The following is an 18,768-nucleotide window of genomic DNA, read 5'->3' on the forward strand; positions in this document are numbered from 1 at the left end:
TAAAAGAGGCTGCGGGAGGTAAAGTAGCATTAATGTCCTGCCAGCTCTTATCCTGAGAAAGTATACGCTCATCAGCTTCACTTGAGAGACTCCTCCTTGAGCTTTCAAAGGCCGTTTGTAGTTAAATATAGGCAAAGCGAGGCGGAAAGGGAAGGATGAAGGGTAAAGTGAAAGCCATGGACAACTTTGTCACATTCTGGGATATCTGGCTAGTCAACAGCATGTGTCTGATTCTTTCCTACCTCTGGCACAGCCTGTATGATTTATTCTACTACAGGAGGCAGCAAAGAGCGTTCACCATTCAGGTACATACAAAACCTTCTGATATGTGGGACAATATTTACACGTTAATCGTAAAAAGCTAAAATATCTTTGTGTTTTTAAACAATGGTTATCAGTATTTTACATTTTTTCATTGTATGGGTTTCAATGTAAGCATTTGAATAGTCAGCAGTTGTTCTGTGAAGAGTTTGATTGTCTTAATGCTTTGATGAGCTAGCAGATGGGACAAAGAAAACTTTCTACCTTTGCAAACAAAAACATTATATTCAGATCCAGTCTTTTCATCATGGGGATCATTTTGTTGTTATAAGTCCTAATGAGACAGCACAGAATACTAAAACATATTTGTTTAATTGCATTTTTTTTTGGATCTGTGTAAGATGCTATGCCATGTTGTTTTAAAATCTAATTAGAAGAAGACATCTTTGATTTATTGAGGTATTAATAAGTGAATGTTAATGGCCCTATTACGTACACATATAACAATACTGTTGCACTGTGAGTTATGTTTTCTTTTACTCTGAAACACTAATTGTGTTTTTGCTTGCTGGCAATCATTAAAAAGGGCCTACAACAAATAGTATCAATCCTACCAAAAACTCTGTGTTAAGAAGAGGTGACAGCAGCAGCGTTTAAAGCAACATCTAATACCAGCTCTTACCTGGTAATCACCGTCCACATTGCTATGTCCTTCAAGAAGGGCAGAACAGTGTTTACTGTCACATCAGGACTGTATTTTTCTTGCAGAATAGAATTATTCCCTCCACTAAGGAAGTTATGCTTTGTCAGTTTTGCGTGCGTGCACGAGTGTCATTCTGTCTGTAAACACGATGGCTCGAGAAATTTTCAATGAATTCTGCTAAAACTTTAAAGAGTCGCCGAGTGGGGGCATGTTAACAACCTATGAAAATTTGGCGCACATCCACCAAAGTCATCAAGGTCAACTTCACGATTTATGAGTCATAAATTGACCAAAAAACCCTTATAACGTATAAACTACGATTCCTACATGTGTGGTATGTATCATTAACATATAAAAAGTACCATATAAAGATTTAAGATATCATGTTACATCTGACCTCTGACCTCTCCTTCAAGGTTAATAAATTGATCTGAAGGTCAAAGTGATAATAATGCTATACAGAGCTATTTAAAATTGTGTTTCTTACTTCCATTGTTTATATCGACAGCATATAGGCATATAGGGAAGGATTTATGAGGATTCTTAATGTCATGTTGCTTTGGACCACTGATGTTTTCTTTAAGTAAACTTTAATTAGGTCAAGCTTTCATAATATGTCTTTTATCTTTTAAAAAAAATGTTTATATTGGCAATATTAGAGTGATTTATGGGGATTCTAAATATTACATTATAGTTTGCATCCAAATATCATGTCACATTTGACCTGTCATATCTGTCTGTTTTTTTTTCAATTTTGCCCCAAAACGTGTTATATCTTTGACGAAAGTATGTCAAGAGCAAGAGAATGAGCTGCCTAATCAGTTAGACAAATAAACAATAACTATAATCAAAATAATGTCAAGTACATTAAAATGGGTTTCCACAGGGTGAATAATAAAAGCCGGCACTTTGCACTTCTTTTTACGGAAATAAAAACGTACAATTTCCAAAGTATATTTAAAAAGAACAAATGAAATATATGTACCATAAAGAAAATGAGCTGCCTTGGTGGAGGTTTGCACTTTTTGAGTGTTCATGTTTCTAGTGGTGATTTTTAAGTTAGTAGTATTATTAGTATTATTATTTAAATGAAAGGACATTACACCACTGTATGTGTTAAAATCAATATTCTTGGATAGTGATATACAGTGTTTTAACCCTACAGCTATGTCTTGCTGCATGTATCTATTGGTATTAAGTGTGGTTTTTTTTGTTTTTTTTATTGTACAGTGCATTGAGACTTTTATGTCTATGAAAAGCTCTATAAAGTATAAATAAACTTTACTTACTTAGTTTACTATGTCAAAAGAACCGCTGTTTTCTGCAGATATCCCCTTACTTGAACATAATCACCTCTCTTCTGCTCTTAGTCTTCTTCAGTTCCTTGGAATAGACTAAAGATTCACTGCTGGGATCAAAATACATAAATATTACCTGATGCATAATAAAAGTTTTTATTCTACAGGTGAAGTCCAGTTCAAGTTGTATACTACACAGGAAAATGATGTTGTGCTCTATTGTACCCTTAGGTTTCATGGAAAGTCTGGCCTCAGCAAGTCTGTATGACACTTCAGACAACACAAGTGCCACAGATGTAAACTATATTTGCCTGTAATTCATTACAACAAGACAAACTTATGTACCCAATTGGCCTAAATCCTGTTACATACAATGCCACAGTACATCACAAGTAAGTAGTTTAACTAAAAATCCGCTGTCAGTGTCAATAGCAGATGAAGATTAATAACTTTGTAAATGCAGAATTTATAGTTGAGCTAGATTATTTGTGTAGTTTAGTACTTGCTTTGTTCTTCTTGTGTTTTAACAGTTACTGCCACAAGGGAATGTCAGCACAATCTTTGGCTTCCTCTTATGCTTATTAGAAGTTGGAAAGTTCTTTGCACAACATTCAGTTTGTTGGGACTGATTTAGGACTGTAGCTGGTGGCGTTTGTGGGAGCACATTAGAGAATCACCTGTAAAGGTACAGTGTACTCTAGTGGCAGAGCATGACACACAATAATGTAGTGTCTCTGCTGAATGATGAAACAGACAGGAGATTCTGGCTTTGCTGCCATCTAGCGACTTAGTGATTTTTGGCAGCCTTGATTTAGTGTAGTACATTCAGGGGCTGACATCAGAGCAAAAAATGTTTTCTGCAACTCAACAGTTTTGTCTTTTGTTGTTTGCAGCTCAACAGTTCAGTTCACTTTGTCTCCTATGTGTTTTTGTTTCCATCAGAACTCTTACATGGCATTTTATTTTGAAGAAAGCTCATGTATACTGAGGGAAATCTGACTGAGAGTAAATATATACACTGCCTATATACACCGCTGCTTATAAATACACGCATCCTCTAGTTATCTTTAATACTGTGGCAGTATACCATAGAGACAAGCTGAAGACTTCTCACCCTCTCTTGTTTCCATTCCTTGGCATTTAGGAGACACACACTGACATTTACTCTAGGAGAGTGGCACGTATTTGACCAAGCTTTCTTTGCAGTCTGTCACTAACGTTGATATCTCTTGTGTAAAACGCTCCTTACATTTCCATACTGGTAATAATAGTGCCTTAGGGAATATATTCCTCAGTGGGACTGCACTTGATGTTAATGGGAGTGGATTAGGATTACAATAAGGATTATTGTGCTATGTAGAAGCAAATGAATGAAATTATTCTGAGCAGTGCTTAGATTAAAAAACAACAACAAACAACTGTGACAGTATGCAGGTAATTTTACTGTTCTCTTTGTATGGGTCGTTGCCTATGAATTTTTGTTTAAGCAATTTAAATTGGATGGGTACAATTTAAGGCATACGTTAAATCTAAAGATGCACAATATTGAACCATAAGAAGTTTTTGTGTGAAATATGGAAGCAGTTTAAATGTGGAATTAAAGCAATGTTTAAAGATAAAAAATAAATTATTTTCAAGAGATACAGAAATTTTGAGGGTGTATTGTGTTTATAGACTTGCATACAGTTGTAGATGTATATTGTCTGATTATATGTTATGTGGAGGAACATTGAAGCAGCATTCAGTCAGTCATTTTTTATAATCTCTGTAACTTTATGTGATGCACTATAAGGCAGAAGTCACCACAATATAAGAAAATTACAAGATGATGTAAAAAAAATGTATCCAGCTTGTAGAATTTGCAGCTTGTAGAATTAGGAAGAAATGGAACCACTGTACAGTTGTCATTGGCGTGGACAATATGCTATAAAAGGGAAAATATTTTTTGTACCAAGCTGTAAGTATGTTTATTTCTACCCTGATGTTGGAAATTATAACACAGGAGTCTATCAGGATTAGCTTCCTTTTTGGAGTGACCCTCAGGTGGTCGTGTATGAAAGTTTTCTGGCACTTTGTTGGTTTTATTTGAAGCACTCCTTGTGGTATATGACTAACAATATAATGGGAAATCACAACACCTTCTATTTGAAAAATTAAACCAGTGAAAGCACCCAAAAAATGACTGTATTTTCTTAAATGGTCATTGGATGGAGGATCCAAAAGCTGCTTTCAAAATATGTACATATTTCAGTTTGCATACAGAAATGTGCACACAATGCGTCCTCGTGACAATTGCATTTAACAAGACAGACATATTTGTATGCAACGAGAGGGTGAGGGTGAAGTTGGAGTGTGTGCGTCTCACTATATTGAATCATCAGGACGCTGTGTAGTGTGGTTTCATGACATTATATAAACAGAACCAGAAAGTCTGTCAAAGTGCAGCAGCAAAACGTGTTTGCATGCCAAGACAAAATCTGAGATGACAGCGGGAGAAAAGAAGAGGCTTCTTAGACATTAGCATGAGGAGTTGAGTTTCATGGTTGCCAGTCACATTTAAGTCCACAAGTTTCCAAGAGAAAGTATAGCCAGAGCTGGCAGACAGAGCGGTGTGTGAGCGGAGACGGAGAGGTGACTGGATGGTGGCCATGGCACACATCCCCAGAGCTTCCCAGGACATTGTGTTCTCTGTAAGGGCAGCCCATTTTTAATCTTGTCTCAGTGCCAAACAAATAACCTAATGCAGAGGGTCATGCCACAATATTCACACACTGACCCTTTAAAAAATGCTGTCTAAACAAGCAAGCAAGCAAGCAAACAAACACATTTGTAGGGCATTTAGGTAAACTTTTTTACATTTTTGTATCTTCTTTTCATTTTTTATATTCTTCCACTGCTGTCAACAGAAGCTTAAATGAATAAACAGACAAACAAAAAAAACATACTATGCTGCATGTACACAGTATGTGTAGATGGATGTATGCATACAGGTGAGGACAATGAGGGGTACATAGTTTCATCGGAAATTTGAAGCAACATGTAAGTCTTTCAGCAATTATTTGTGCAGAAAAATGCCTCTAAGCATTCATTTTCCAAAAGCATGTCCCTTGAATGTATAATAAATAACCAAAATAATGTGACAATTTATTGAAGCTTAAAAAAATGAGGTCAGTGACAAAAATCTATGCACAGTTAGTTCATAATTATGAATTCGCAGAGGATTTTTCTGCAATTTACCAGGGAAAATAAATATATTTGGGCTTTTGAATGGTTGTAGAAGAAATAAGACATTCAAAAACATCATCTGTTTTCTGGGGTTTTTTTTGCAACACGGCAAAGAACTTATTCACTGAGTGATAAATCAGCTTCATCAGTTGCAACCAAGTGATTGTGGCATAAACTAGATTGATTCTTCTTAGTGCTTTTATTACGTATGCCTTTGGGGATACAAAGGGTACACGGTGATCTCAAAAGTTCTAAGTTCTACTATTTAAAGGTGTTGTCCCCTGTGCTGTATATCAATTTACCTTCACATGTTTTCCACTCTAGAAGTCACTCGAGAACTACAAGTTCAACTGGGATACGCACCCGTAAATATAACAAAGAATTATTTTGAATAATTTATAAAGCATTCATCATTTATGCATTACACAATGCCGCTAAACATCCCAGTGATTTTGCTGTCACATTAACGTAACAACTTTTAACCACGCAGCAGCAGACCGGGCAAAGATTTCACAGCTTCCACATTGTGTGTACACATACTCGCTCTTGGCAGAGATGGTGAGAGACGACTTTGAGCCCTGGCCGTGATGCTGTTACTTTCTTTGGTATTAGTTTCACTGTAAAGTGTAAGTGATATAAACTTGACATTTGCTTTATGTCATAAGTCTAATGTCTCTTTATATCTCCTGCTGGGTTTCGTAACCTCCCACCGCTGACCACTGACAGATCTACCGAGATTGTGCCAGGATGTTGCAAGGTTGCGTTTAATGTCCACTGATATGACAACAACACCATGTTGCAGAATCATTTGCTCTGTCTTGTCTTTAATATTTGTGTTTGTTACATGCACATGCACACTGTAAGAAAGCAAAGTGTCCGAGCTCATTAAATTGACACAACATGCTGTTAATTCCCATGCTGTCTGTCATCTGCTGGCATTCAAAGACAGGTGTGAGCACTGGTGTCTTACCCTGAGTGACTGATGGTCCATTTCATTCCATCTGTTTCTGCCCTGTCACAGTTACTTGGTCTTCCCGCTGCAGCTGTCTTGCTTTAGCGAGACACGAGACAATACAAATACAAGGGGAAGCAGTGGTTCGGTTCACTCTCTGGTCTCACTGGTGTAGAAGGATTTGTGAAGGCTTTGTTCAACATAGCGTATCTACACCAAAAAAAAAAAAAAAAAAAAAAAATTAGACAAATGTTCAACCCGGTGTGGTGACTTGTCATGAAACATAAGCCGACAGGTAAACTCTTTTTGTCCCACTTCACTTGCTTGCACTTTCCTTTGCAGAGTTCAGAACCTTCCCTGGTCCTTTGCACCAGTGAGGTCAGACTTTGGCTCGAGTCACAACGAGTTTGGCTAAGGTCACCGTGGCTCAATTTGTGCTCTGTGCCTCTGTTGTCAAAAGAATTTCATGGTAGCTTGAGCAAAGCTGGATCCTTCCTTCATTTTGGCATCCGTGTACTTATGGGTACAGAATGAACTCAGAAAGGCAAAAAACAAAACGAAACAAAAACCCGACCGACAGCGAGGCTGCATTTGTGTTTATATTTTTTCTCTGATTTGTTGGTAGAATACATCATGCCTATTTTGATATATAGTGAACCTGGATTGCGGTCATATTACAGCAGCTCAGTTAAAATGGATCCTTTGCTGTCTTAAGGATGGTTATCGGTGGATGTTTCTGTCAGTGAGTAAGCATCATATAACTCGCCCATGTTACCCATCTCTTATTTCAGGTCAGGGATAAACATTTTAATCTATCTCCACCCAACCAAGAAACACAGACCTCTTCAGGTTGCCCTGACACTGAATGCGAGTTTTAGGCATTCAAAAGATAAGGAGGGAATCTGCATTGCAACATGGTTCTCATTCACAACAGTACACGCACAGTCACATACATCAGTGCCAAATATCTTACAGCCCAGTCCTTCCCTTGATGTCACAAACATTTTAATACAACAAATAAACACTCGAACGGAACATTTTCTCTTTTGAAATGATCTCAAACGTACTCTTGCGTTGCCTAAAAAGCCACACATGGACTTCACATTCAGCTCTCTGTCTTTTTTTAGTGCAGTTGATTCAAAAATGTGAACCACATGTATCCGTCTCTTGGAACAAGTTAATACCTCCGTCAGTTAAATAGGATAAATTGTGCAAATTAATGAGCATTGTCCTTAGAAGCAGAAATGTGTACAGTGAACGTTTTGACAGCCAGCAGGCGAGTGACGGTGGTGGGCTTAACACTTAAAGACTCTCAAACGTCTCATATGTCCCAAGCATTGCCAAGCTCCCACCCCAATCACTTAAACCCTGCTGACGTAGGCTGGCCGTTTACATTTAGGGACACCTGCTCACTCCATTCTAGATACCAATTCTAGAAGAGAGGAGCAGCCGCTCAGGGATAAGGTTTGGGAGGAACAGAAGTCTGACTCAGTAGTAACTGAGATAAACACAAATTGAGCTTTATAGTTTATTTGATCTGTCACCTGGCAGTTTTCGATGTAGAATATTTTTTCTGAATTTTATTTCATTTTCTGTAGAGCTGGCTAAGATTTTTGCAGAAGTATTTTTGAGGGCATTCTTGGTCCTATTCTTGTCTCAAGTTGGTGTCTTAACGTGAATTTTACATCACTGGAAACCATGAGTTCCCTGGTAATAAATGCAGTGGGTGATGGCGAGAACGCAGGCTTTGATATCATCCAAAATCGCATAGAGACACTGAGCAGCAAGATGGACAAGCTCATCAATATTCAGGAAAAAGTCCTCAGCCGACTAGATGGGATGTCTCACGACATTGACGACATTGAGAAGGATATGGAGAATTTGAAGGTCGACAAGGAGGAGATCCATCTCCCGCCCAGGGTAATGAATCAGACCCAAGTCATGGGACGAGAGGTGGGGCAGATTTGCCAGGAGATGAGCTCCATCATGTCGGTGGTGAACCAGCGGTCCGAGCAGCAGGCTCAGAAGCTGGAAGGAATGGAAAAATTGGTCCTAAGCATGCAACAGGTGATCAGCTTCATCGGGGAGACGGTGAAACATTCGAAGATAATGGAGCTGATGCTCAAAGGCCCGACGGCTAAGAAGGGCTCGAGGTCAAAAGACAGTAAAGGGAAGCAAGCTATAAAGAGGAAATCATCTTCAGATACTGTATCGAAAAAGCCTGACAAGGTGAGACAAGCTGAAGTAAGACACTGCACATATAGGCTGAAGTGTGCACCTGCTCTATACTGCAAAAGGACTGTAAGATGTTTGGTCATGAATGAGGTTTTGGAGAAAAAGGGGACAACCTTTATTACTGATCCAATTTAGATTCACAAGCATTTGTTTTGATGTATATAAAGGTGGCCCAGGCATCATAGCCCATGCATCACCATGAGCATCAAGTCTTGTATTTTCCATGCTGACTTTGATTTTTAAGATCTCACTGGGATCTTGTTGTTCTTGGCAGGACATATGAAAATGATCATAGCAGCAAATGCGACTTGGCTTGTGTGTGAAATTCCACATATAATGGACTGGTGTAGTGTCTGAGTTTTGGCGTGTACAAACTTGCCAACTGCTGATTAAAGGTAAAGTAAGCAAGAAGACTAGTTTTATAGTGTTGGGTAAGCTACTGGACAGTATGTCACTTATTCCATATATAAACTCCCAGTTTAACTCACACGTGTCGATGTTGGATCTCCGAGTGTAACTTGAGGGTCTCCTTCGCATGAAGCGTGCGGGGGGACCTCCAGCAGGGCACGAGAGGGCCAGTGCAAGGTCTGCGGTGAAATACGAGTGGCCTGGTTTAGAAATGCTGTCTTTGGATGCGGGCTACAGTGTTTGTGGTCCAAATAGTCTTGCATCCCTTCAGCTTACCAGGTGTTAACAAACTGTAGAGTTTTCTTTCCTTTTCTGTCATGCAGTCCATTTCTTTCATTTCCATTTCATTTCTGCGGCTCTCTTGTGCAGACCTATTAGTGTTACTATCCAAGTCATATCTTTGCCATTATTGCTTTGTTGATGAACAGTCATTGTCTGAAGTCTTTGTCATTGTGATTCCTTGCAATCTTCTAAACTTCTTGCAGCACATAAAATGTAAAACTTAGGTGAGAGTTCTTGTTACAATGCTGCCAAGGTATTTTTGAATTACAGCTTCCAGTAATTGTCTTTATTTTAAACTGCAGATAGTGTTTCAGAAGTCTGCTACAAGTTCATGGAAGTAATACAGTCCCATTGAGGCAATGCCCCCAAGTCTACCAAGATTCAAAATGTTGAACTTATTGAAGAAAAAGAAAAAATCTAATATGCATTTTTATATGACTTTTTTTTTAAAGGAAAAACAATTCACCAACTGAAAACTTAGGATCCACTCACATCCAGTTAAACCTCACTAAAGGTCACTGAGTGCTGCTTGACATCTTACACCACACTCCTATCAGTTCGCCACACAGCTTGTATCTCTCTTGATGTATGACGTACAAGCAAATCGCAAACTCACTTAAATGGCTCTGACGTAACATGATAACGATATCACATACTTGGAAAAAATACCTACGTAACAGTGCACATTGTGCAGTGGTGCACTCTTAGGTTTTATATGCCCATACTTGGTTACGTTAAAATCAGACTCAACGATATCAAGCCCGTTAAAAGTTTGTGTCACATTTTATGGCTTAATTATACCCTGATGATTAATGACCAAATACCAATGTGATGTTTTCACCGTGACTCACATTTCAGGGAATTTCTGTTGTCGTCAGAGCACTTGCCAGGTGGCTGCTCCGTCTTCCTCCACCTCCACAGGTGTGACATACTTGAAAGTAATTCGGGCTACTGCGGCATCTGCATTCACTTCCTCACCCTCCAATCACCGTGGTCACTGGGGAGACGCTGCACTTGAAATAGCTCCCCTGCTGTTTATGTCCCAACAGCATACAGAAAACAAATGTGAGACACCTGATGTTCAAGACAGGCTTTTTTCCATGCTAAGGTGATCAGAGAGTGTTTAGTGAGTTTCCTTAGCTGAGAAATTTGAACTACAGCCTGCAGTCACTTGCAATATTTTCCATTCAGGGTCGACATTGCATTCCATCGCTGAGTGTGACCAGTGATAAGCTATAAATTCACTGCCCTGCTCCTGTCTATCCAAGTCTGCCACAAATAATCAAAGGCATGCAATTCTACCAGTGCAATAAAGATGTGCACTAACTGTGCTAATTTGTGTGCTGAGAACAGAGAAAATGCTTCGTATTTTATCTTTCATTCACCTGTCATCAAATTACTCAACGTTTTATTAACTTCTTGTTGCGTTTTACATGTGACACTAAATCCAACATGTCTTTGATTTTTGATTCATCCTGTGCATTAACGTGTGAATCTAACTTACCAAAATGCCACCAATTCTGTGTGCATTCATGTAACCCTTCTAAGCATTGTCTTCTTGTCTTTTTACTAGAAAACTACCTCTAATAAAGGGAAAAAAGGGAAACAAGAGATAACGCCTGCATGCGAGCCCAGTACTCTGCAGTCTTCTCCCAAGATAAAGCTTCACGGACCAAAGCATTTCCTCACCTCTCGCAAATGTGGAAACTTTGTACGTTTATGTGCTTAGAGAACATGTGAAATATTTGCATCGCCACTCCAGAGATACGAAAAAAAAGAAGACCATTTGTATTTTATAATCGCTCTGGGACAAGAAATAGTACCAGGGCGACACAACTGCTTTGTTTATTTTCTAATAAAGCTTTGATCATGCATTCATTTCATATTAATGTACTCGTCTGGGTCTCTGGTTTGACAGTTTCTGTTTTGCATTTCACAGTTGAAAGACCACAAAGGCAAAGATGGGACAGATACACCCCGTTTGAGCCCTAAGGGTCTGAAAGCACAAAAGAAGATGAAGCCTCCAGATACAGCAGGTGCTGAGATCAACACACTGTTACTTCTACAAACTCCAGTGTCTCTTTGCAAGTCAAAATAATCTGAGACACAGCAGCAGCAAAATGTAAATAAATACTCTAAAATACCTTCTATGAGTGGAACATGTGGCTGTATTACAGTGTTATTACACGTAGCTGTTGCTTGCTAGCGTTTAATTGGGATAGAAACTACGTTTAAAGATCGGAGTGGAATTTTTCAGAGTGAAAATGTTAATTCTTCTTAAAGTGATGAATATTAACCAGATCCTAAGAGACTAAATCTAACTTCTCTTTGGTATTCTTGTAGAACATATCTCACTGAAGAAGCAGATTTTGCTCCTTGAGGAGGTTCAGAAACTCAACAGGGAGAACGCTGAGAAATCAGGTCAGCAGATCACCCTTGGTTTTCGGGATCTAGAAGCTGGAGTGCCCCTTAAAGATCAAGAACCCGATGCCTCTGCCAGCAGCTTGGTGGACTACCTGCAAGAAGACTCCCAAGTGGATATTGCTGAGAAAAATGAGGATGTTGAGGCAGTTAGTGAGGAGGAAAGTGGAGAGAAGGTGCCTGAGGATGTTACAGAGAAGGAGCTCAAGCCTAGTGTGGAGAATCTAGGGAAGCAAAAAGAAGAAGAAAAGCTTGAAGTCCAAGAGGACAAAGAGGAAAAAGGTGTTTCTGCAGCTGAAGAAGACTCAGGTCTTTCTACCTCCCCTGACAAGAAGAAGGAAGCAACTCCAATCAGGTAGTCCATTATTACATTTAAGGACTAAAACAATCTGTAATAATTTATTATTATTACAATTATAATACTAAACATTTTAGTGTCTGTTAAAAATTGCTGAACAAAACATGATATTTCATGAATGTCCTGTATGGTGTCACATTGCGACTGTATAGTATATATTTAAGATCTAAAACATTTCATTAATTCAATAACAATTCATAACAGTGTTAGATATGTTATTACATTATTTTTGTTTGTTTGTGTTTTTTCTATTTTTTGGTCAAATTTATGCACAAAAACATAACAAATTTTTTTTTTAAAAAATGCAAAAAACATACTAATACATCGACTTTCATTCAGTAGAGATGACCACAAAGATGCAGCACCATCTCCTGAGGCTGAACAGGACACCATATCACAGGTCAGCAGCACCAAGTCCTTTGTCACCCAGGAACACTTTATTGTAGAGGAACACCCAAAGAGCCAGCTGCTGGAAAAGAAGGTGGAAGAGGAGGAAGAAAACAAAAATAAGGACGAGAAGAAGGCTGAGTCAGAGGGTTGGGGTGTCTTCAAGGCAGATGGAATTGAACTCCAGCTGAACCTGAAACAACAGGTGGAGAAGGAGAGAGAAAAAGATGATGCAGGAAAGGAGGATGACGATGGTCCTGAGCAGTACTTTATCGGTGAGAGCACCAGTAAATTATTATATACTTATCTTTGTAGCATTATACATTTTTTAAACTGAAAATGTGTTTGCTTTTTCAAGGTAGCAACAAATTCTGTATGTATCATTTATAGTACACTGTATAGTAGAAGTCTTTGTAATGGCTTGACTGGAACTGCTCAAATATCTGTAAAGAGTCTTTATATAGCTTTATATATCAGTACATACATTTATATGCGTTCCCACTCTTTTTATTGGGACTCTGAGCATAGTTAGTCGCAGACTTCATTCAATTCAGTTCAGTTTATTTATATAGTGCCAAATCACAGTCACCTCAAGTTGCTTTACACTGTAAGGTAAAGACTGCAATAACAGAGATAAAACCCCAGTTATCAAAAGAACTTCTGAGCAAGCACTTGGCGACAGTGGGAAGGACAAACTCCCATTTAACAGGAAGAAACCGCAGGTACAGCCAGACCATCTGGTATGACTGGTTCTTGGTGAGGGGAGGGAGGATAAAAAAAGAAAAATAATTACAAATGGAATACTACAAAATGAAGTGAAATGGTAACCTGTTATATTAAAGCGGCAACTCTGTAGCTGTTGATTATCATAGCACTTTAGTACACAATGTGCTAACTTGATTATGACAGCTATCTACACTCTCCAAAGGCTCACTGTAGCTAATTATCAGTGAAGCTTGTATGTTCTCACATTCCTCAACTTATTAAAACAGATTACATCTTTTTTCTTGTGCCCCCATCCGACTTTAGACACCGCTCCACCTCCAGTGGCTCCTTTTAATCACCGCATTGTGTCAGCCAAGCCCAACCTGATTACAAACTTCTATACCATCAGCTGGCAGGAGATCCTGGGCGGGTGAGTGCTGTACTTCTCCTCAAATCTCCATGAAATGCAAAATAAGTAAAAGATATCGACAAGTTGATCTATCACAGATCAAAGATGGTAAGAACAGGTTTTAATTACCCGTAAAATGTAACCGCGTAAAGTCCCCCCAACCCCCGCCTTTCTGATGTTTCATAACTTCAGAGTCACGGCAGTTATTTTTACTTTAGAACCGACTGGCATGTGAAACTGTATCCCCGGTGCCAGCTGGTAGCTAATCACAAAGTGTTAATCCAAGTCTTCAAAGTGGAGACACAGCTTGGCTCACATTTAATGAAATAACAGATTAAGCACAAGACTCTCCAGAAACATCCCCGTATGAAGGAAGATCAGTTTTTGATTCGTCGTGGGAAAATACATCTATCACAGCACCATCTTTCCCAACTGCTGGATCGTCTGACTTGATGTGATAATGGAACTGACACGTTTCTCTCCAGCTACAGAAATCTGACTTTTGTCTTTGCTTTCTCTCCTCAAAGGGGTCGTTTCGGCCAGGTGCACAAATGTGTGGAGAATTCATCCGGTCTCACTTTGGCAGCGAAAGTCATCAAAGCCAGGAGTCAGAAAGAAAGGGTATGACACCTCTCATGTACTGTCACGACTACAAAGTACAGTGACAGCTACATCACATGATATAAAAAGCAGAGTCCTGGTTTCGACTTTTAAACACTCGCTAGTACAAAACAAGATCGCTCTTGGAACAGAGATAGAGGGAAATACTTGTCACCGAGGTGACAAGTATTTGACCTAGAAGAGAAGAAGCATTGTCTGTCCTAGCAGAGAACAGCTGACACCTCTCATCGCATCCGTGTGTCTGTGTTTCTGTCTCTTTGGTAGGAGGTCGTGAAGAATGAGATCCAAGTCATGAATAATCTCGACCATGCCAACCTGATCAAGCTGTATGCGGCCTATGAGTCAAGAAATGACATCATCCTTGTACTTGAATAGTACGTTCCTTTATTAAAAAACATGTTTATTTATTTCAGAAGGGATTTTGGTTTACTTATAGCTTATTATTTACCTTTTTTCTAATTTGGTTTCATATGCAGCTTACTTTGCTTACATATTTTATCTAACCTGCCTTTTTTTTTTCTTTTTTAAATTTCTTTTAATGCTTTTCATGTGCTCGTCTTTGCCTTCAGCGTTGCCGGAGGCGAGCTGTTTGACAGGATTATTGATGAAAACCACACTTTGATGGAGTTGGATGCTGTGCTGTTCATCAGGCAGATCTGCGATGGCCTGCAACACATGCACAAAATGTCCATCCTGCATCTCGACTTGAAGGTAACAAAGTCACACATGTTTGCAGTGATTACTTTGTAGATATATTGCATAACAGGATTATCCCATTCAAAAAGTCAAATGGTAATACTTTGTTGTTGCTGAATTTCAGCCAGAAAACATCCTGTGTGTGAGCAGAATCACAAATAAGGTCAAGATCATTGACTTTGGTCTTGCCAGGATGTAAGTACTGGTATTTACTTCTGTTTTATTCCCACTTGGATGAACTGCTGTGGTCGTACAACATGCAACATGTCATTTTTGTGAATTTCAATCATATTTCAAACTTAGATATAAACCAAGGGAGAAACTCCGAGTGAATTTTGGGACTCCAGAGTTTCTCGCTCCTGAAGTCATCAACTATGACTTTGTGTCATTCAACACAGACATGTGGAGCCTTGGTGTAATTACATATATGCTGTAAGTAAACACACAGAAGCATGCATGCACATCCACAAACCTTTGCTGATCATCCGTTCCCTTTTCCCTGCTAGTCTGAGCGGTCTGTGTCCCTTCCTCGGCGATGATGACAATGAGACTCTGAATAACATCTTGGCCTGTCAGTGGAACTTTGAGGAACAAGAGTTTGTAGATACATCAGAAGAAGCCAAAGACTTCATCTCCAGACTCCTGATTGTAAATAAAAGGTATTTGGATTTTGTACACATACACTGACCTCTGATCTTACGAAAGCTAATAATACATGAAGTGTGTAAAAACAAATATTGTGATTTTGTGTTTCCCATTAGTTGGAGGATGGGGGCATGTGAGGCTCTGAGGCATCCTTGGCTTGCCGACCCTGCTCTTCATCATCGTCTTCACACAAAGGTAAAGCATGCGTTTGTGAGGGTAAAGGCTTTTTATGCTGGAAAAGTACTTAAATTTGTAAAATATGTGAACCTAGTAAAGAAAATTATTTGAATGCATCTTATTGTGCTTTACATTTGTTGTGGATATTTATTCCTGTCTTACCGTTGTACTGGTGATTATTGTTTTTTGTCTGTTTCACAGAAAACTATGTGCAGATCACGGAGATCATCATGTGTGCCCAATACTGAAAGCTGAGGTGGGTCTGAAAGTATTGCTCTATATTTAAATCTGTTCCCTTCTTATATGCACACACCTCCTTATACTCACCCTGGGCAGGATGCCAGTGTATCAGGGCAAACACAGAGAAACACACCCTCACATGCACGCCCAATTTAGAATCATGAGTTAACTGAACCGACGTGTTTTTTTTGGGCTGTGGGACGACATCTTAAAAATTCAGTGTCAGAGTTATGCTTTCAAATCATCCACAAGAGGGAAGCATGTCTCAAATTTTGTTTGGAGTAGCAGAATGGATGCTGCGATACAGATGTGGTTCTCTCACAGTAAACCATCGCAATGTTTCTTTCCAGGGTGCTACACTGAGGTGACGCTCCACCTGTGGCCACTTGGACCAACCCTTCTGTCCCTGTAAATTACCTAGATTTTAGTCAGTGTACTCATGACACTGACTGAAAATCTGTCTACACCGCAAACCTCTTCCTGACATGTGATCCACTGTGTTGTGTTATTGTAAGCAACACCCTGATGAAATATATAAAGGAAAATAGCTCAGTTTAGGTATAACAGTAGCTAGTTCTGTGTGTTAAATACTGGTGATGATGTCACAAAAAAACAGGGTAAATAAAAAAAAAACAGACCATCACATAACACTAAAAAATCCAGTAGAATTACTATGTGACGTGTGATTACTGTGCTATCATTGTGAAGCTACTACTGTTCAGTTATTGTTGAAACTGTGACAGGGGAAGTATACATGTTCAACTGGTGGTTTGCAATATTCTTTTATTTGGCATTTCAAAATGGTGCTGAAGTCATAATCTGATGTAGTTTTAATAGAAACATATTAATACTTATTATTATTATTATTACAAATTGCTATTACACATATTGTATGATAGTGTTTGCTTGTGGAAAGCACAAAAATTTGCATTTTCTTCTCTTTTATTTCACTATAAAATTCTCGCTTGGACTCATCCTTATTTATCTCTAACCAAAAACACTGTACTGCCTTTCCTTGCTGATTTTTTTTGTCCTTTTGAGAACAACAACTTTATGCATTTAGAAATATACCTCAGCTGCTACTGCTTGAAGGCTACAGCAACAGTTGTAATATAAATGTAATTATGTGCGCTGCCCTCTTGGTTATAAACACGGTAAGCTGTAAATAGGTGCTAATAATTCAAATTAGAATCTGTTGGATGTGCATTGTGCTTATTGGAGACAATGAAATTTGTGTGTTTGGCTTAACAAGCTGTAGTATGTGCGCTTTATGACCTAATATCACACAATGCTGCTGAGGTTCCACTGGACAGACTAGTCGGCAACACATGTCACCTTAAAATAAACACCATGACAACACAGTATATGTCTTATTAGCAAAGTATATACATTTTTTTTTGCATGTCTTTGCAGCTAAAGTTTGAACTTGGTACGTAGTTATAATTTACATTAGTTTTTTTTAACTGTACCTTGTGCTTCAGAGCCTCTCTTTCTGCATATTCATCGCACTAAAATCGCTAATAAAGAAAACAAGTGTTTATTTGAAACGCCTTCTGTGAAGGTTCACTAACTGAGAGTGACACACCGTCTACCTGTTGCTGCCTCTCTAGTTAGAGCTACGTTTTCATCTACCTTCGTGTTAAATGCCAGATTATTGTAGTTCTGGTAAAATAAGTCGTTCTCACTGATTGCTAACATATTTAGCATGTATTTTTGAAGTGTGCACACACTCATTAAACTGAAATTGTATCTTCAAGCGTTTGTTGTCCTTTCTTCTTTTGAATTTTAAGTATACTGCATGTTGTCAAAAACTAAATCCATTTAGTAAGATAATATTACAGAGACCTTTATAGCTTTCTTTGTGTGTTTATAAACTTTGCAATATTCTATTTTTGGCAGAGTTATTTTTTTTTAAACCTTGGCTCAGTTTATGTAATAAACATAATAAGTGAAACACAGGAGCACACACTTTCACTCAGAATGAAAGTAGAGCAGATTCCAGGAGCAAAATCAGGAGAATCTGAAGGGGTCAGTTTGTGCAATACAGTCACTTGAGAAAATAAACTGAGTGTGTGGGGTGACGATGCTGTTGCAGTAATGGGATTCAGGGTATCAGGGATTGTACCGACAACAAAAAACAGGCTAAGAGTCTTAAAAAAGGAGAATGACAGTGAGGAAAAGTAGAACTTTCCCACAAAGCAAGCATTATACGCACTTATTGTACAGAACCCAGGGGTTTAATCAGGGATAAGTAAAGACTTTATGGGAGAGTACAACAGGAAAACATGTATTCAGTTGTAGAGAAATACCAGAAATGCAAACTGCCCCCAAAGCCTTAGGAACCCAGTATTTGAGTACAATTACAGTGTGAAATTGTTATGCTACAGAATCGTAAGAGTTGAGAAAATAAACTATTTTGATTTATATAGCAATTCTGCTTTGCGTAGCATGCATTAGACAGTTACGGGTTTTCTTCCATCTGTAAAACCTGGAATCTGCTGAAGCTTGAATTATTTTGGTTGAATTTCTTCTTAGGAAATGAACATGATGTGAAAAGTGCAGTTGAACATGGAAAATAACTAAAAATCATCTCATATCGAAACTGAATACAAAGAAAACATGATAGCTATAATGAAATGTTCTGTAGTTGTAATGGAAGGTTTGATGATTTTTAAGAATGAGGCACAACCATAGGAAAAGAAGATTTTTCATATTTGTTCGACTCTTGATATCTTGCTGGAAAAT

At 38.5% G+C, this 18,768-nt stretch overlaps 1 protein-coding gene across 5 annotated transcripts; it reads left to right on the forward strand.

Annotated features, from left to right (window-relative positions):
• The first annotated feature begins 140 nt into the window (after positions 1–140).
• mylk4a (myosin light chain kinase family, member 4a) lies at positions 141–17,779 on the forward strand. Of its 5 annotated transcripts, none has more exons than XM_076876473.1 (15): positions 141–305; positions 10,938–11,075; positions 11,304–11,400; positions 11,708–12,140; positions 12,483–12,805; positions 13,560–13,665; positions 14,172–14,265; positions 14,530–14,639; positions 14,835–14,976; positions 15,086–15,156; positions 15,265–15,393; positions 15,468–15,620; positions 15,723–15,801; positions 15,985–16,039; positions 16,374–17,779. In XM_076876473.1, exons 1-14 carry the CDS (start codon positions 156–158, stop codon positions 16,036–16,038), a joined length of 2,079 nt encoding a protein of 692 aa, XP_076732588.1. In that variant the 5' UTR covers positions 141–155; the 3' UTR covers position 16,039; positions 16,374–17,779. The 5 variants fall into 5 exon arrangements, with proteins under 5 accessions (XP_076732588.1, XP_076732589.1, XP_023010388.1 ...); XM_023154620.3 differs by lacking the exon at positions 141–305 and adding an exon at positions 7,853–8,668; XM_012916890.4 differs by lacking the exon at positions 141–305 and adding an exon at positions 7,853–8,668 and having other exon boundaries at positions 12,486–12,805.
• Positions 17,780–18,768: the final 989 nt, after the last annotated feature.

This window comes from Maylandia zebra, linkage group LG18, assembly GCF_041146795.1.
Source record: "Maylandia zebra isolate NMK-2024a linkage group LG18, Mzebra_GT3a, whole genome shotgun sequence".
NCBI lineage: Eukaryota > Metazoa > Chordata > Actinopteri > Cichliformes > Cichlidae > Maylandia > Maylandia zebra.

Coding starts and splice junctions, on each gene's coding strand:
- mylk4a (XM_023154620.3), top strand. CDS start 8,138: ATGAGTTCCCTGGTAATAAATGCAGTGGGTGATGGCGAGAACGCAGGC. Junction 11,076..11,303: donor CTCGCAAATGTGGAAACTTT/GTACGTTTATGT, acceptor TGCATTTCACAG/TTGAAAGACCACAAAGGCAA. Junction 15,394..15,467: donor GGTGTAATTACATATATGCT/GTAAGTAAACAC, acceptor TTTCCCTGCTAG/TCTGAGCGGTCTGTGTCCCT.